The sequence below is a fragment of the Styela clava genome, chromosome 3, assembly GCF_964204865.1.
Source record: "Styela clava chromosome 3, kaStyClav1.hap1.2, whole genome shotgun sequence".
In the NCBI taxonomy this organism is placed as follows: Eukaryota; Metazoa; Chordata; class Ascidiacea; order Stolidobranchia; family Styelidae; genus Styela; species Styela clava.
The window spans coordinates 8,045,398-8,065,676 of NC_135252.1; the positions used below are offsets into that span (position 1 = coordinate 8,045,398).

Consider the following 20,279-nt stretch of genomic DNA (forward strand, 5'->3'; position numbering starts at 1 on the left):
GAGTACCTAAAATAAGTCATATAGAGAACAATAAAGTTTTGCAATGATTCCATATTTTAGAATCGGGGTGCTCGTGATACCAAATAATGTTAAACAAAGTAATGACGCTCATTCATTCACATGCAAACCATTGTTAAATATTTAACGATGAACGCGAACGAGAAGACGCGGAAAATATTATGAAACTATAATCAAAACATAAAATGTAATTTAACGTATATACAAATTGCGAGATGCATAACATTAAAAGTATGGAAGGGCGACCGCGGATGAGAGGGACAAATGAGCTAATCTCTCACGGAATATAATAGAAATATTAATGCTCTTAGTTTGAAATCATCAACAAACAGATACTACAATTATGAGAAATGACGAAGCGGTAAGAATTCCACGCAAAAAAACATCCTTGAAGTATCAAGAAAACGATTACTTAGTTCCGGGCTATATATTTATAAATACTATGACGCCATATGTATTGAGATGCGTAGAACTAGTTGGAACATATTACGTTTTCTAAAACAGTATGTCAGTTATTCAAGGGAAAGAAGGAAAATATTCGGTGTCAATTTTTACGTTTTAACTACAAAGGGCGTCAACAAAAATTACGATTCATTTCGGAAGCAGGAATGTGTACACTGCACATTGTGTAAAGATCATGGATACGCAAACAAAAAGAAAGAATTGATATTTAAGATAATTTCGACGACATTCCAAATGCGCGAAGCTAGGATATATTTACTTCTTCTATTTGTTCCTCACTCATTCTTCCAGCCACGCAAAGGATAGTAAATTGTATCATGGGGGGCAAAAATAGAAATGCCATCAAGCTGCCGCCCAGATTCGCGCCGAAAAAAGAAAAGAACTCGCACGCAACGTGGTAACTCGTAAACTGGTCTTTAAATATTCTGTCCATCGAAATATAAAAATTTCTTATGTTTTCAGGTAGGCGTTTTCTGATGTCGTTCGTTGATAGGACGGCAAAGAGAAAAACCTTACATATTAAAAGGCATGGGCTGGTTCTGAAAAACAAAGAAATTTAATTCATTCATATTTGTTTAAACTCAAAAATAACGTTATGTATTAAACAAAATGGGGTTATTGTTTCTATAGTAGAAGTGAGTAATATCTCATACTTGAGTGAGATTCAAAATGTGAACAACCGCGCATTATTTGAGATTGATTAGGTTAACATTAATAATTTAAACCGAAAAACAGTGATCAATTAACAATATATAAACGTACATATTTACACCATGCCCAAATGGGCACAACCACGTTATTCAATACTATTATCGGCGCTTAGTCTGTACTGTATAGCATCAATAGTCTTGAGAGCAAAAATTACAAACCGGACAATCTTAGACTTTTTTTGCAAATGTATGAAAAAACGAAAAAGCTTGGATAAAATTTCCAGTTTTCGGTCTAGTCTTGCATTAAGAACGTGTGAAAACTAAAAACCTAGAAAGCTTTGATAAAATAAAAAATTCAGTTTTAGGTTTAGTGTTAAACTAAGGGTGTGCCAATACTTTACGGTTCAGTGGAAACTGACCGATCCGTATAGAGACGCATCTGGTAGGCGTAAAATACTGTTTTTTTGGCAGTGCCATGAGTCAAAGTAAACTCAAAAAATTATTCCTTCTTCAATTTACTAAGTTATCTTGCGCGTCCGAATGATACACTCGAGTATTGATCGAGTTGACATGACAGATTTTGAATAGAACGGTTAAAAACACCAAAATGAACTGAATAAAATACCAGTATGTCAACGGGAGGCATGTGCTTTCACCAGAAAGATCTTTAAACAATCATTGTGAAATTTCCTATTAACGTTTCTCTCTAAGACGAATTGTGACGACTCACATTTGTTAGTTTTTCGATTTTTTCTTTGTCAATTCTCCCAATGATATATTCTCTCTCAACGTATATATACAGAAAAATCACACGGAAAATCATTACCCTTCATCTAATACACGGGAAGAACAGTATCCAGCAAAGAATACCAAAAGCAACATGCGGACTGAAACAATTTTGGATTGCACATCACGTTTTGCGACGATATTTCTTGTAGTTGCGTGTTTAACTCAAACTACCAAAGCTTTGCCATTAAAAGAGTGAGTATATATATTTTTTTACGATTGCAAATTGGACAAAACTAATGTAGTGTAGTATTATATAAGAATTTTTTTATTGAATGAGTGAAACTAATTTTACTAGAATTTTATTTTACATATGCTGATATCAAGTTTAAAACTTTCTAATTTTAAAACTTGGCCACTTCTACAATAAAATATGAATTCTTTTTGTTTAGCACTGACAATGATTCTCTTTTACGCATTATCAACTTTTGGAGGAATAGAGAAATCCGAGAAGCTTCAATGTACGATGTCAAAGCCAACGAACCAGAATCTATTTTCCGAGAAGGTAAATTGATTTTTCTTTCCCAGCGTAAAATAAGATTGTTCAAGATTTTCATGGAATACTAAATACCGCATTCTATGGTAAAAGTCAAATATATTTACTTTCTTGTATATAACTTAATTTTAAAATCTCAAGTATGAAAAGAAGTTAGGTATAGTCAGAAATGTTGAATTTAACAATCAAAACAATTAAAAAAAGCATTATTTCTAAAATCACTAGCTAAGGAAAGACATATTCATGAAAGTAATACAGAGATTTACATTTTTCAATAATCGTTTTTAGAAGAGGATGATACACAGTTGGAACACCTTGAGCGTCTTCGGCGATATTCGGACGGAACACATATGAGCCTATTATCTCATTATCAAGACGCAAAGGCAGCAGGGAACCTGAGGAAAATGTTAAGAGGGTATGTCGAGTTTTCTCTATCTTTCTAATTCATCTAAAGGAATGACAACCTAATCTACTTCAAATATCATAAGAATGAGATGGTCGATTTCCAAATAAATTGTGTAAATAAAGCGCATAGTAGTAATATTCTGGAAAGTCACCGTATTCATGGCTTATGTATGGCAAATATGTTATTATATCGTTCACTATTATTAAATATACACACACTTTCTCTTTTTAGGTCCTCGCCTAAAACACACGATACTGTTTGCTTGGGAGATCTGATACCATACGTCGAGTCCCTTAAAGAACTGCAATTTGCATTGGAAAGCTGCGCATACTGATCTTTCGAAAACAAATGTGATATCCTTATGCACCTAAATCTTGCAAAACTTTTCCCCAGTTTTTATTTTCTATATTTGTGTTTTTTGCTCCATTTGCCGGTATGTGTTGCAATATATTTACTGTAAACGTTAAGTGTGATTCATTGATCATCGCAAATACTGCCTTTTTGCCGACGCAAAAACTCCTTTGTGTTATGTTTCGTATCAGTTAGTATTTATTTATTATTTTTGCTATTATTACTACTACGCCAAATAAAATTTAGAAAATGTCCTTGAATGTCATATTCGTTGGAAGAATATTTTCGGGAAGACACACGTCAAATTACTAAAATGCAATCGCTAAGACAATCACATATAGGGAGTATACCGGGTCACCATAGTGAAAAATGTGGTTATTTTAGTTCATATAGAAAAGTAGTAAAAAGTGACAATAACGGGCCTGAAAAATATGGATGATGGATCTGCGATTTTTCATAGTGGCGACGGATAACGTTCCATATCTTTTCGCAGGATTCTTGTAACTATTCGATGTGGCGTGCTCTGGGAATATAGTTAGTGAGAGTGAATTTGACAATTAATGTTGCCCAGAAACGTTTTGGCATTATATTAGTCATTGATAGTTAAGTGGTCACTGAGTTAATATATAATATCGTTGTACGTCTTAGTCATGGTGATATCGCAGATCATCAGCTTCGGTTACGTCGATATTCTATTAGTATTATTAATTTAATTCAGTGTGTAAATATAGACATTTATTCCATTGAGAATATTGTTGTCCTGTTATGATATTGGTCAAGACATCATGCTGATTTATTCTCACCAAACGGCGTTTATATGTTGTTCCGTATCAGTACGACCAAATTTCGTGACTGTACTGTGTACACTGAATCTTGTAAATAGGCGGGAACGCACAGTTAGCAATTTGAAAGGATATATCTTTAGGGGTATATACTGATCGTCATTTGAATACCGTCTTTCGTATGCCTCCTGTAGGCTAAGGTATGGACAGCTTGCATCGGTTCGAAACTAGATATGCGAACGATCGAGGAGGGTCAGCTGTTCGATACTTGTTACCATCGATAACAAGTGAATATAACGATGCTACTGTTAAGTCCACGTAAGATATTAGTTACGGCCCACGGGTACGTGCTATTTCGCAATGAAATATTTATTCGTACACAAAAAACAGTTTTCTAAATTTGCAAAATATATGGACCATGAATTTAACCATTTATGAATGCAGAATTTTAAAATCCGACTTACAAGTTTCACGAAAAATGATGTCACGAAACACCCATCGAATTTGGTCACTCAGTTTTGTTACCAGGAATCGTTTCGAAGCGCACGGGTGGATTAAGGTTAAGTTGATATTTCCGATTATTGCGACGTTGCCATCGCAAATAGGGTCTCGAACTCTAAATTACACAAGTCGTCATTTATGTATCAAGCTATCTAATATAATTGTATCTTTATCCTGTATAGAGATCTTCTCAGAATATGGTAATATGGTCATGTTCTTCTGTGTCGATACGTAGAAATTTGCGCGATTGGTTAGGTTAAAACTCATAGAACAGGGTGATCCAAATCCAGGCCCGCGGGCCACATTTGGCCCGACACTTCATTATCTGTGGCCCGCGTTACCTTTTCGAGAGGGTGACAAAAAAACGCATTTGGTGTTGTTCCGTCATCAAAATACCCAGAAAAATCTTTCGAAATATTGTTACATAACTAATGTCACTGAATTGACTAATGTTATGGCTAGCTGAGGCAACTAGCGAAGTTGAATAATGTGCTTGGCTAGTCTAAATTGTTAACTGGCTTTCTATCTTTTTGGTCGGGAATATATGCTAACAAAATAGGCTTTATAGAAAACTAAAAATCGAATGAGGAATCTATTAGCCTAAGTTGGCTATGCCTGATAAATAAATATTAATATTGTGACCGAATATATAATGCCTGCCGGATGGTCTTTTGCAACCAGTCTAAACAGTATTACAAAAAATGCTGCCTATATGTCAAACAATTTAGTAATTACCAATTACACTTCTGTATCTAAAATTCTAAAACGGCATTTTCTCTTTATGGCACTTTTTCCGTTTTGAAGAGTTTGAAAGCGCACACTATAGTGTATACATGTAGGATATATATAGTAAGATTTTTGCACGTTTAATTGAGTTTTTTTGGTGGTTCTTCCATGTTTTAGCTTGGTAAAAGACAAATAATGATAATGTGTTTGAACAATGAAAGTGTTTGTTTTGTATCACAATGTTTGCCTATTCTTGGCACTATTGTGGCCAGCAAAAAATGCAAAAATAATTTTGTGGCCCGCGAGGCCGACAACATTGGACCACCTGTCATGGAAGGATATTTGGTAGTATAAAATAAATGACCGTAATAAGTGGATTTAACAAATATCACGTGAGTTTGATCTCATCCCCACGCGCTCTGGCCGTGGACTCCGGACTTGGGGAGAATCAGCGTGTGGTGCAAGCTCACAGACGTCATAAAAAGATCATTTAGATAAATTGCCATCAATGGGGTTATCGGCTGAGTGAATATTGACAACTGGGTCAATGGTGAAAGGTTCATTATGAACATGGCTTCAAATGGATAATATCATTTATAATGAAGATGAATGCTAACAATATATTAAATGTCCTAATAAATGTCATCGATATTTTGTGGTAACAGGGGTGTGTTCATACATTATTGGGTAAGTAAATGCAAAACAAAAATGAATTTGATTCAATATTACGAAATACGAATTAGTGAGAATTCTAATCTATAACATGGAAAAAACTTTGATTTCTTGCACAATGCGGTCAGAAATAGGGATGGACATACGAAACCGGATATGTGAACGGTCGAGGCGGTTCAGTTGTGCGGCAATTGCTTCTATCAATACTTGGTGAACTTGGTGGGTTCTGTTAAGCGTGGACGTCCAGGTAAGTTGCCGATTTACTAACAAATGGACTATTCAAAACAAGGAAATCGCCCTCTTTGGTGGGGAATTTGAACTTTTTTCGTGTCATATGACAGCGGAATTCTAAAATCGAGTTACACGTCCACCGACGACGAATGGTGTCACGAAACTGCCAGCAAACCCGATCATTCGGTTTTATTGCCAGAAATGGTTTCAAAGCACGCGGATGGACGCAACGTGAGTTGACATTTTCGATTATTATGACTTTGCCAATACGAATAAAAGATCGAATACTAAACTACATTGCAACTATACAACTACAACTCGTCATTAATGTACCAAGCAATCTATCACATTCTTGGATAAAGCCATGTCCATTATATGACAATATGATCATGTTCTTCTGTAGTATTATGCGGAAATTTCATCGATTTATCAAAAATAAAGCAGTTGTTGGAGAAATGTTCCACGAGGATTTTTTGGAGCATGAAGTATACTAAAATAAGTCGACGTATATAACACATGATTCTGATACCACCCGCGTGCCCAGCTCGTGGCTTGTGGGAGAAGGACGTGTGGAACAAGCTCAACGGCGCCGTGAACAGACGATTCAACAGATAAATTGCTGTGAAGTGATGGTGTAATGATTGCGTGAAAGGTAAATGGCCATGATAAACACGAATTGCGTTAAACGAGAATCAAAGGAAGAAACGGTTTCTCGGTCAAATGTTAAAAATCACCAAAATATTTACTGTAGGAGTCAATAATTTACCTTCAAACACTTTCTTCCATTTCCAGATGCCATTTGACATTACACTTAGAACCGAAATGTCATTTGGGAACACGTGATTTCTGTAAAAAGATGGATGGAAAACCAAGTGAAGCAATTTATTTTTTCAAATGTTTTCGCTACTCAAGCACATTATTGGCAGCCGGTATTCGGAAATGTATATCGATAATTTACGAACTATTTCACAACCACAGATTTTGCAACAGTGTGGTTTAGCGCGCGTATATTGGTTACGCAACGCCCTGTATGAAAATGGAATCGAACTCATTTCACCGGTCAATTGTGGGCTGATTATCGTAGGACTGTTTTGCGCAATATAAAACAAACAAGCATCAAATTGTACATTTGAATATGAAATTCAAAAACGCGTGATGCTTAAAACAATCGGTTCTATATAACAAATTTAATATCCCATCTTGTATAACAAAGATGAAAAGTTACCCATTGTTATGCAAACTACAAAGCGCCCTTTTAACCTTTTTTTCAGATTTGAATCAAATGAGAACAAAAATGGAAAAAATATTTGACTCAAGAGCAGTGGTTTTCAACCTTTTTCAGTGTCGGAGACAAATTTCAAACCTTAAAGTTATAAGGAGCGCACATAAAAAAAAACGCAAAATTAAAATGTATTTTAAAATAACAACATCAACAAAAGAAAATATCTGAACTTTGCACAGTGTAAGGGGTAGCCTGCTTGTGACTACTGGAAACAATGAAATCAGTTTACCAAAACGTAGGCTAAACATTGGGGGAAAACACCATGACATCGTGATTAAAAGTTGCATTCAAAACGACCTAAAAGCTACGATGACATCAATTCAACTAATGCACTTCCTTTTATCAAATTCGAGTCATTGATTAATTTTAATTTTCGAAGGATAATGAAAGCCGCAGAAGAAGTAATTATAAGGCGCATGCAGCTTTAAGAGCCGCGGTTGAGAATTACTGCTCAAGAGTATATTTGAGTAGGCGAAAAAAGAAACGCTGATTCAATGTTGAGTAAATCGAAAGTATTAATGGACACAAGTTTTCAAAAATTTGGAATACGTCAAAGTCGAATCACACACAGCTATATAATAGATAACCACTACATATATCAGGAGATGTGATACTCAAAGTTGTTTTGTGTCATGTCATGATGATAAGAAGACCCTTCAAGCAAAATGCCGGAAACAGAACGTATATGCTTTTATTAACAAAGCAAAAGTTCATCTAGTCGGAATATGTAGATTCAAAAATCTAGTACAAGAGTCGAATAGTTCGCATTCATGATCATACCAACCTACGGAATTGGTGTGACGCCCGGCACGCACTAACTTTGAAATATTGCCTCATCAGACTGGTGACGTGAATAAATTACAACATTTCGAGAGAGAGAGAGGGGTCGACGCGCAATACGACGGCATAATATGTCATAACAGTCGCTGTAAAGTGACGTGGGCGTTGCTCACCTCCTACCAAATTCCAGCACCTTAAATGGAGGCGGATATCATGGAGGTGTGAGATAGACAAGGCAAGAACAATATAAGAAAAAGTTTACTTCATAAGATAAGACACAAAGAAACGTTATTGAAAACGTTTTGACAACCAGGGGGTCACAAAAGTATTGTCAGAAGCAGTTCCCCAGGAGAATCGTGTCTTGTTTCTATAAAAATCATGAATCCAATGGGGGTGTTATATGAATATATAATGAACAGGTGCTCGAAGTTTGATGTTGAAATATTTTCTTCGCGTTGGCAAAAACAAACTTTACAAACTGCGTACGTGAATCTAAAATTAGGTGCTCGCTTTTTATCTTCAACGCCCTTTCTAAATTGCGAGCGTAATTTGCTATTTACACAATAAATTTCATTCAATGTTTGAATCAGTTCATCAAGTCATCAACATTTCACGATATCATTAGAATGTTTATATCGTAATCTTACTCCATGGCATTTTTCCCGCCTCGTCCACAAACTATTGACCAATTGATCCTGTGGGTGTAAGTGACGTGCATGTGTTACACCTGAGATATGATTTGCAAAAGGACATTTTTGAGATCTAAAACCGATTTTTGAAGCAACAAATCACAAAAAAAAAACATGTTAAATACTTGCTTAACCATTCCGAATATTTGCTAATCGGGGATAATATCTTAGACCGCGGGGTAGCGCTAGCCAGAATAAACATCTCAATTCTCAACTGTCACAATAAAAGATCGCGTAAACACGGTTCCGTTAAAATTGTTGTTTTTGAGATAAAAAGAATTTCAGCCCTCAACTATTGAACCAATCCAACTTGAAAAAATTACCAGTAGTTGAAGGTGGACATCGGTATGATATTTTTAAGAAAAATCGCTGATTTAAATAAAAATTGGACTTTTTGCCAATCGATTTCAGCAATCGGTTGCGCAACAGGAGGGCATGTATATAGTTGCACCGGTATAACATTCGCGTTCATGTATTTGGGTATCGCTTGCTCACTTTTAATAGATCGTATTGGGATATAATGATACTCAACAAATATTCACTATCCATAACAGTAAAATCGTCAACGGAGTCAATATAGAAAAGGCTGTATACGTAGAACTCATTCTGAGAAGCCATAATAATAAAAAAACTTCAACATTTTAATATCGTAAATGACGAGATATCATGTGTTATCAAAAACTATTCTATAATCGCAATGTATTCGAACACTGAATTTCCAAATGGCATTATTTTCATGTGATTCGGATCGTCACCGAGCCAATCTAATCCAACTCTACTTGGGAAACAATAATATTTGTATAATAAGTTACGTATGTATTATATTTTGAAGTGTAAAATAAACAAATATAATTGGGTCCTTGGGTAAATAATTTTTGGAAATTTTGCGAAAACCTTGCAAAGTTAAACATTGCATAAACTGTTACAAAATGAGTGAATTTCACTCTGATTTTACCATTATTGTATCGTGTCATTTGAAGACAAAATGGAATTGCTATTAATTAATCTTGTAAAGAGAATATAAGAACAAGCCCTGGAAACAAATATCGATTACTTTACGAAACAATTTGTTAGATGGACGGTATGGTTGCAACTACGAATAAAGACTAGAAAATTTACTGATATGAGACAACTCATTTAATATGACAGTATTTCGGTAAGGGTGGTCACGTGGGCGGTTCTGGGAACTAGCACCGTTATACTGCTAAAATGAGGGGGCGTAAATGTTTTCATGTGACCTATTTCAAAAACACGCTGCTTCGGATGAGCAAAATTGTTGTTTGAAACAATATTCCAGATATGCACGTGATAAACAAACTAATATCACTAATGGAAAAGCGATTTTTATTTGATTTCATAAAATTTGTAGAGAATATTAAATTCATATCTTAAAAGCAACTGATGCAAAACCTTAACTTTCGATCATAACTAAGGTTTTAAGTATTGGGTAAAAACGTGCCAGTCTAAAGGACGATCGCCAATTACTGACACGTTTGTGCGTCTTGACAGACCATCAACGTGTAAATAATGACTGCAATATATACTATGATAGTGATCGTGTGATTTCTAAAAATAATGGGAGATAAATCACAAAATGAGAGCCCACGCCTTCACATATATTAAAAATCCTCAACAGGATAAGATAATGATCTTTGTAATATCATTTGTGATTGACGTGAATCTAAATTTAATAAAAAAAAGATTCAAACGTTCGATTCGTTCCGTGGCTCATTTTGACAAAATACCACCAAAACCTTCTGAATTTTTTCCATTGATAAATATCGCATAGACAGGTCAAATGGTATCATGTCGTTCTTTTGAAAAAAAAAGGTTGAAACAGTTTTGCTATAAGCCGACATGTCGCAGAAGTTTCCAGCAATGAAGTCGTCACACTACGAGTCAGTAAAAAAGTTATAACAATATTGATATTTGGCGAGAGAAACACTTAATGGGTTTTGCCTAGGTAAGCTATTGGTAGTTGGTTCCGCTGTTAAACATAAAGCCATAATTGGTCGACTTATAGCACGCCTGCCACACGCCTTTAAGTTTAGTAAAACATTGGTAGTCTATCTGTAATTATTACCGATGTTTATATTATGCCTACTCCATTCATTTCACATAAAGTATCTCGCAACACAAGGTTTTCCAGGACGGGCAATGACAGTAAATTGATCTAACCGGTTCTGGCCTTGAATTGTCGGAGATTGAGATTGTTCAACTTTCGACAACTCTTATCTATAGATCACTAGCGGAAAATTCTAAACAATTACGAGAGATTAAAATTATATCCAGGATATGAGGTCACATATCAGTCATAATTTTAGGGGTCTTAGTGATTTATTTTCTGAACCAGAATCATATATCCAAATAGGGAAAGATTGTAAGATTTTATACTAACAAAGTTGACTCATCCAGATATGATATGATGCCCTGCGTGAAACAAATCATCAGAACGGAAGGAAAACTCTGAATAAGGCACTTAAATTGAATAAACATTCGAAATGAATGTTGTTGAAACCCATTACAGGCTATAATCGATGATTCACATTAACTGGTTCCACTTCCGACACGATATAATGACAATAGACTAATGAGCCCGCGTAATTTGCCAAATTTCATCCTCCTTATTTAAGGAAATAAATATCGATATATCAAAGCTGATTTTTTCCGATTCGACAGTTAAACTTCGATGTAGTTACAAAATATACTTAAATGTGTATATCGACAAACTTCACAGTTCTTCAACCAGTGTTGGCGATGAAGCTAGACAAAAAAAAAAACGCAATGTTGTGGGCCGCACAAACACTTTAAGAAATGCGTTCTATCTGATGTATAACAACTTTTCTCTATACGAGACTATATAAACAAGCATGGATGCGTATATGGTGTCGGCTACAATCATTCGTAAGACCGACATGGATGGAATATGTTTTCGTTTGTTAAATTGAAGCTATCTATACATGGTGTATGGAGAAAAGTTAATTATGAATCGAAAACTTTACGATGCAAAGCATACTAGTTATGGATGCCGACTTTCAGAGCATTTCCATTAATTTTTAAATACGGCTTTATATAACCGTTAATTTCAACATAATACGTCAAACTAGTGCTAAATTTATCTGCTAATTACTATTGATATTCATTCAAAAATAGATGTCGATATTAGTACAAACGGATGGGTGTCGTAGACTGGAAGGGGCCATATGTTTGATCAGCACATGTAAACAGATAACAAAGCCTTTTAATATCAAGGTATTTATTATGCTATGAACTAGTTATGAATGGAGCGTGCTTTCAGTTCGCCAATATTAACGCTCAACGACACGTGGTATGTTGCAATCGCGCTTATTGCGTCACTACGTATTAACGTTTACTACAAAATGCAATGACAACAATAGAAAACGGTTACGGGAACTGCTTTGTACCTTGTGGTAGTCCGCTATGACGGAAGATAATTCGGAAATATTTTGCAATGTGGGATATTTCCCAACAATGTCCTCGGGTGTCGCCATTATCAAACAGAAGTAAACCAACCAGTCGCATGAAAGTGTCAATCATAAAGCCATGGTATATAGAAATAAATCAATTAATAATATTCATCGGTTTGGAATCTCTTTTATCTACGACCGTTTGAATATTTCAAACTGGGGTGGTCCACGCTTTATTCTTTGTTGAACATCTGGCTCAATCATTTTATAACGGTAAATTGAAAAGGAAGAATTAAGAGTATGCAAACGAAAGATGTGCCAAGATTTCGCAACTTTTGGATTTTGCGATTAGTCACTGATATAAAGGCAGATAAAAAGGCGTTTTCTTAGCAAGTGTCACTGAACTCCACGCACCATTATATGAGTATATAAACTTCATAACAAAATGAATGAGGAAAAAATCGAGATCTAGATGATAAAATTCGTTCTAATTTCATAAATTGCTATTCTCACTAAACTATACATGTCAGCTGCACGGATGTGAGTCGTAAAAGTGCCACACACAAAAGTACAGAGAACAACACGTAAGAAATATAAATCTATGGAAAGTTGCAATTCGGTAGCCAAATAATAATTTCACGTTTATTTGAAGCATAAACATTAATAGGCCAAATAAATTCTTTAAGAGTTTGTATTATTTACGAAACGACAAAGGCGGCCGATTTTTATGACTGATTATAGGGGTCAACGAACGCCGTGCCTAACTTCTGTCTGAGTCAATATTTTTCAACACAAGATAATTTCCTAAACCCGGAGGAGCTCTACAACTGATAAAGGGAAATATATTCTTCACAAGGTGGGATAGTATAAAAATTATGTTGATGATAAGCAAAGTTTATGAAAAAATTAAAACCTAGAACTAATATCACATTGGTTTGAAAGTGAAAAAATCCATATTTGAAATAAATATGTGCTATGTTTCGCATCGTCCCGTCAACTACCAGAGCAATTGAAGGGCATTACACGGCGGGACCATGCTCTATTATTCCAACGCTTGGTGGCGAAAGGTCGAATAACATATTAATTGAAATTTCAAAATCCATGCGAAAAGATCGCAATACAGTATCAATGGAACACGAAACAAAATATCAATTGGCCCTATATTGGTACCGCTCGTCGTACTAGCTTCAGGATGTTAAATGATAACGGAGCCTTTTTCTTCATCTCCAAACGGAAACTAATGCGGAAAACATGAGAAGAAGTTTAGATAATATATATACAGCACGAACGAGTGACGCTTGTCAAAACCATACGAAACACGATTGCTGAAACAGTATCAATCGGAGCGAGAAACGGTCAATTATTGGACCAAACTTTACATATCCTACAAACTGTATCATAACGTACAAAAGAAGATGCGAGTTATCGAAGTCTTGACAATGACAATTGGATGCGTCTTACTGTTAAGGATGAGCGAATCTGAAGCATCGCCTTTAAAAAGGTGAGCATCGGTCCTACAATATTTCTATTTTTGTAAAGATATATTTTCAGTTCAACCAAACTCGCCCTACCCAATAGTACACGGAGCTTTAGCGATTACCGAGAGATTAGTGATTAGTGTACAGGCCAAATTTTGATTGTATCGTTGGTACCAGATTTCGGCATATGAGCCCTGGTCCGATGATAACTAAGATTGTGATAACAACTTACACAGTGTTTTGTAATTTGGGTTGGCTTACTCGAAGCGCCTCATAAGAATAACATATTTTATTTATAAACAAATCGGATTGCGCATAATCAGATATAAGCAGTATTGAAATGAGTTGGTCACAAAACTTTTCAATTACCATTTTGTCAAAATGCCAAGTGAAAAAAAGTGAAATCTGTATGAAGAATTGCGGATGAAGGTTCGTCCATGGGCGTGTTGGAGGTGTGTTGCTACCACTTTATGTCACAAACTGGGTTCCAAAGTCCGTAATTTGAGTAACACGAAGTGTTCTATTTTTATTCCGTAGTAGAATATTATGTACACAACCCCGTGTAATCCCCCATTGTTTTTAGAGGGCACGTTGCCGGACACGACGCCAAAAAACCATCACACATGGTGAGAGAACAGGCGATATTGAAAGCCCTTCATCACCTTGTTCGCCAAGAATCGAACCCCACCGTGAGACATGAAATATCACACTTCCTCGCAAAGATGAGAAAACTCCGATCTCGAAGACATGTAGATGGTTTGTTCAGCGCAATTTCGGGAAAAGCTTACGATGAAGAATATACAAGAGTTTTCATCCGATCCTTGTAAGCCTGAATTTATGTGTATATTTTCACTTAAAATGGTCTAGAACAAAATACCTATTAAAAGCACCAACACGAGTGATATATTCGACTAAATAATGTTATTTTAACAGGAAACAAAGATACTTTGAGCGACAGAGAGAATGCTACAATGCAATTTTGGTATTTGCCGATCAACCAGAATTGTTCAAAGCAGCTCTTGAACAATGCGGTTGAGTACGATGGATTTCAATTGGTAAATGGCTGACAGTATATTTATTGAATGAATAAAAGGAGAAACCTTATTGAGACGTGCTCTGAATGAACTGGAGGTGTAAGCGGTGTCATTTCGCTGATGAAAAGGTGACTTTCGTTCGTCGACATCGAGTTACAATAAACGAAGCTGCACGAGACTATATACCCCAGAAGACATGTCTTAAATTGACACGGCGACATTTCATCGTTACAATCATTAATCATTACTTTTGCTTCAATATTTTTATATTTCACACAATACTATTTGCCGTAATGTATATTTTGCCTAGTTCTCGCCTATTCAAAAATGTATAATTTATTGCTATTCATTTCGATATATATGTCTACTATAATTTACTGTTATTATTATTCTTTTACAACAAATGCAATTTTTAACTTTAAATATTTGATCTATAAATCCTTACATCAAGATTTGGTTAATATTACTTAATTAAAGCAGATTTTACGGCAGGTTGTCTTATCGCTTCCGACCGCCTTCCGAAGTATAAATAAATATACACGCAAGGTGCAATAAGACGATCCAATAATGAAATAAAATATCCGCAGACACGTTGGAAGGTTAATGAGCGGAAAATAAATAAGCGTTTACATCTTTCTGATGTCAAATACTTTTTGTACCACAAATTCCGAATGTGATCTTAGTCGAAATAACGATTTTTGTGGGTGAAATTCTAGGAATGCAGAATGCAGAATTTAGAAGTAGACAACACAACTTGATTATATCTTGTTTTGGATAGCCATTTGATAAATAAATAAACAAAAGTGTAACAAAATAAAACGTGAAAGTCGGATTTAATAATCCATTAGGGTTTTTTAACATAAATATTTTGATTTGATTGATATCAGTTAGCTACAAAGAACTACATCAAACACTATGAATAGCGAGACAACAACAAAGGTTCTGAATACAACATACGGGTGGTCAAAGGGGGAGAAAAGCAATTTCAAGCGCTTTAATTTGTGAGATGCCAAAAATAGTCAATTGAGTAACAAAAGACTTTAACACTTGCTTTATATGAGAAATGCCAAAGTAAAACACGTTTTCTTACAAAGGCTTTCTTTGGCAAGTGTTCACGCGCGATTATTTGATGTGATGAGGTAAGCCTTCCAAAAGCCGTAAAATGCGTGTGAGTTGACCTGATTTTAGTTCTCAAATAAAGATTCATTACTCTATTGGTCTATAATATATAATGCCGATCAAAAATAGCTTTTTCCATTTCACATGAAAATGATCACTAAATAACATGCTAATTATTTCACATCAATAAATCATTTAAACTGTTCAGAAAGAATGTTTTACTATTAACGAACATTGTATCCATACTTGTTCAATGCATAATGATCGCTTTTCCACTCGGTTATGTAAGTTTGAGGAATAGGTCAAAAACGTGCAACCCCAAAAAGTCCTGCGAGCCTCTTTTACGAGTAGGCCTTTCCTCTAGTCTAGTTCAAACACGAGAGGAGCAGAGCCAATTAAAACTTTTTGAGTTAATCTAAATAGACACGCACAACGGTAGTATTGGAATTTCATGAATTGTGCACTGAAACTCAATAAATATTGTAGACTAGTCATTTTATATATTTGATACAGTCAGTACAGGAAATTTGTACGAAAACATCATTGCTGCGGATTCAACATGCGATTTAACAAGATCATCAAATTTGTGAATTAAATTAATAATATTATGCAAAATCTTTTGGACAACGACCAGACAAAATAATAAATAAACTGTTAATTACTTGTTTCAAACAAATCATGTTTAAAAATTATTTCTTGATCCACATTGCTTGGTTTAATGTGGAGGTGCTTTAATATAAGAACCGGTGAACATATGAGAGCATTTTGCAAAAAAAAACATACATCATGCGAGAAGAAATTTACGCGAATTTACTTTTGCAAAATTGTATTGTTGTAAAAAGAACATTCGCGCGAATATTGCTGAAATGGTATTTGCACGGTTCTCACCCTGAACACACTTCTGTAGTGACGTACATTTTTTAAAGATTATGGATTTGTGAGAATGGACTTTTGTTCATTCTCGCCGAACTATATTCGCACACGAAATCTTTCTTGAAAAAGTGGCGACACACCAAATTCATCCTAATTTTGCAAATTAGTTGATTTATATACGGTGCATAGAGGGTTTATTAAAACCATCTGACATACGGCTCCAGAATTTGTACATACCCAATAACGTATAGGAAACACATATATACCCAATTGATTTTAATAAGTTTATTCTGCATACGTAGTCATTCGGAGAGAAACGGACTTTGTTTTGATGAAGATGGTTGCTTCCAAAGGTCACTTGGTATAGCCAAAATAAATACGGTAAATGCAATGCATTGTTGCAAATACGGTTGTTGACAAAACGAGCACTGTTTTCCATTCGTCGAAAACAGTAGAATACAATATCTGGAGGCGAATAATATATGAAATTACGGGCTGAACTACCCCCGCGTAGTTGTTTTGCGGACACGAAGAACTGCGCAATTCGAATATAATACATTATGCAAATTTAAGATTGGCATCCTCCAAGTGATAAAATGTTGATGATAAAACTAGTCAATGGTTGGAAAAAATCAGCTGCAAAACTAATGGACTTGAAGTAAATTGACAAATGTAATACACGCGTGTTAATAGTAGCATATTTGTGTAATACCGACCATTTTCTAAAGTTGGGATCGTGGTCGCTATGTTTTAATTGACTGTAAGGCATACGATTTCAAGGCAAGTATGTTAATATTAAACTACCAAGATGACGTGTCATAAAAAAAATTTACAATGTTAACGCAAAGTGATCACAAATTTAATGTAAAATTTCAGAACGTTGCTGCCATGTTCTACGGCAACGATCGGGACACACTTGCAGTTGATTTTATCCATTTTTGAGAAGATTTGCTCAAAGCAAGGTCACGATAACTTGCTCAGAATTAGAGAGAATGATTATAAGCGAAGCTATGGTGACCACTGAGATGCCAAGAGAATTATAGCGTGGGAATGCTCGTTGGTAAATACCATTGACGTGGGGCTTGTAAATACACTTACATTCGAATTCACATTTTGCAAACAGTATTTATTCAGCGAAATTACTAGATACTAAATATTTATGAGGTCTGCTACCAGTCCCATAATAATTCCTCTTTGAAATATGTACTAATTCGAATCTAATTATAGGAGCGTTATGCAGTTTGGAATAGTGTCAAAAAGTAGATATTGTCGGCAGGTGGAATAGTGTCCGCAATTGGATGGTTGGCCCAAAGGTAATGTTACTTAAGTTCACCAGATCATGAGAATCATACCATAGTCTGCATGTGGGAAATTCATGCCTCTTTCGCGACGCTGTGCCACAAGTAAAAAGGTGGCAGCCATTTATATTTCCTAATAAGAAAAGGCGATCGGGTAATCGGCCATTTAGTTTTTTGTCTTTATTTAATTAAAGGAAAAAATATTCAACCAACAATACTACTATCGCAACTTACACATTTTTCTTATTGTTTGCTCTAATAATCAACTCGTGTTTTCACTACACATGGAGTCGGTTTTATGGCAAGTACATATTTCATTTCAATCTCTGATGATAAGTCACAATTTCTGAATGCCGTCAACGACATATGAATAGGGCTACTACAAAAATTATCGAGAACTTCAGCATTATTGCATTGTTAGTACAGAATTAAATGCTGTTACCCTTTAGAGAACAACTTACACTTACGTGCATAATTCAAAATGGCGTCAAGACGTAAATCGTCGGGTATCTATAGCAAATTGACGTAAATATTCACCTGTAGGTCGGAGCACCGTGTTTGGTGCACTTAAATTCCTAAGTTTGACGATCGCAGTATAAATTTTCGACGACAGGTAGTGAATATTTGGGAAAGTTATGCGAGCTAATATCATTACTTGAACAAATTAGAGCACAGAATGTGAGTGTACCTGGACACCAACATTTTTATTTTATTTCAGAACCTCAATATAGCCCACTGAGAATTTCTAATATGTATAACGAAAGTTGCTGTTGCCGCTTATCATCTTTCCTAAAAGTTTCTTGCCACCAGTGAATCTGTAATTCGCTAGATACTATGGGTCAGTAGATGTAATCTGTAGTATAAGTGGGAATAACGAGTTGTACATACTTTCCGGTAGAGTGATGTACGACAGGCGTTGTCGATTAAGACCAATAAAATACCTCGAATTTGCCCGCCCAGAACCATCCCACGTTTTAATTTATCTTCATTTAATTCAAAGGCGCCTCTTAGCGACAAGTGCTCAACAAATTGGAAATCCAAAATATGCCAATAGCACATCACCAGTGACCTCCAGTGATGAATTTAAATGAGTGTTGTTTGAAACTTTAATTTGCTTTGATGGAGTTTGTTGGAGTCGGATGCGAAGTCGAATTCTCCCCAAAGTTGGAGATGGAAAGAAAATTTGGAACTAAGATGATGAAGAATATACGCAGAAACTAAAACCGGCGGAACGTCGAAGCAAAGAAAATATTAGTCAGGGGTTGCTCGGGTTCGGGTCCAATTTTCAAAACTTGTAGTAGAGGCCTGGAACAGAAAGATGTCGAGGGTCGCATAGATCTGTCAGAAATGTTTCCACCATTATTGGATGCGAAGGGATCATATTGCTAAATTTTTGTTGATGAAGACGATGAATTTAATGTTGTCGTGGTCGCCATGACAAAGGAAATTTTTGGATCTTACTACTGAAAATTTTTAAAAACAAATGTTTCGATAATTGGCGGCAAAAATATATTTCATATGTTTAATCTATAAAGCTGCTGTCACATTCATGATTTTTAATTTTTCTTTGGATATCGTAGTGCCTGTTTTGTTATCACTGACTTGCGCCAACAGGCTAACTTTTCGCTGATCGACATAACAAGCTGGTACTCAAAAACAACCCAGTAATGGTAAAGATACCTTTGTGTCCAATAACGCGCAAAATAGCAATCAAGTGATAAACATGTTGAACCTAAAATAGCTTTCAAATTTCAAATTCTAATACATATTTATACATTGTATAAATTATCATGATATAACATTCTGACTCATTATCAAATTATTAATAACTATATTTCTACATAAATTCCCCGCATTGATATAAAACTACTTGAAACGAAGAGTATACTGAAGAATTCCGCATGACCTTCGCAATAATAGTTATAGTCGACAATTTCAATATTGAGTCGGTACTCGAATATGTCCTATTTATTCATTACCATTAATTCCTATCATTTCTAAATAGCCCTTGAAGCTACCGAAGTATTTTACCAATGACGTCATTTGACCACTGATGATGGTGTAAAGATCTCAATGTACAATGGTAATTATCATGGAGTAGCCATTTATCATATCGTTTCTGTAAACATAAATTTTATAATCCTGTTTAATTAAACTCAAGTGCAAACGCGGTCAAAACAATACCAACGCCATACTTTACTTGATGTTTCATATCCT

At 35.3% G+C, this 20,279-nt stretch overlaps 2 protein-coding genes across 2 annotated transcripts; both read left to right on the forward strand.

Moving 5' to 3' along the window:
- The first annotated feature begins 221 nt into the window (after positions 1-221).
- LOC120342681 (uncharacterized) lies at positions 222-3,423 on the forward strand. Its single transcript, XM_039411616.2, has 5 exons — positions 222-379; positions 1,933-2,111; positions 2,309-2,421; positions 2,701-2,827; positions 3,050-3,423. The coding sequence occupies exons 1-5, from the start codon at positions 362-364 to the stop codon at positions 3,150-3,152; spliced, it is 540 nt and encodes a 179-aa protein (XP_039267550.2). The 5' UTR covers positions 222-361; the 3' UTR covers positions 3,153-3,423.
- Positions 3,424-12,995: 9,572 nt separating this feature from the next.
- Positions 12,996-15,224, forward strand: LOC120342661 (uncharacterized). The gene is made up of 4 exons (XM_078111034.1): positions 12,996-13,116; positions 13,372-13,761; positions 14,322-14,561; positions 14,672-15,224. Exons 2-4 carry the CDS (start codon positions 13,676-13,678, stop codon positions 14,772-14,774), a joined length of 429 nt encoding a protein of 142 aa, XP_077967160.1. The 5' UTR covers positions 12,996-13,116; positions 13,372-13,675; the 3' UTR covers positions 14,775-15,224.
- The last annotated feature ends 5,055 nt before the right edge of the window (positions 15,225-20,279 follow it).

Excerpts from the sequence above, each read along its gene's own strand:
- LOC120342681 (XM_039411616.2), top strand. Across the intron at positions 2,112-2,308 it reads AAAGCTTTGCCATTAAAAGA|CACTGACAATGATTCTCTTT; the intron begins GTGAGTATATAT and ends CTTTTTGTTTAG. Across the intron at positions 2,422-2,700 it reads AGAATCTATTTTCCGAGAAG|AAGAGGATGATACACAGTTG; the intron begins GTAAATTGATTT and ends AATCGTTTTTAG.
- LOC120342661 (XM_078111034.1), top strand. The coding sequence starts at position 13,676 with ATGCGAGTTATCGAAGTCTTGACAATGACAATTGGATGCGTCTTACTG. Across the intron at positions 13,762-14,321 it reads GAAGCATCGCCTTTAAAAAG|AGGGCACGTTGCCGGACACG; the intron begins GTGAGCATCGGT and ends CATTGTTTTTAG. Across the intron at positions 14,562-14,671 it reads AGAGTTTTCATCCGATCCTT|GAAACAAAGATACTTTGAGC; the intron begins GTAAGCCTGAAT and ends TTATTTTAACAG.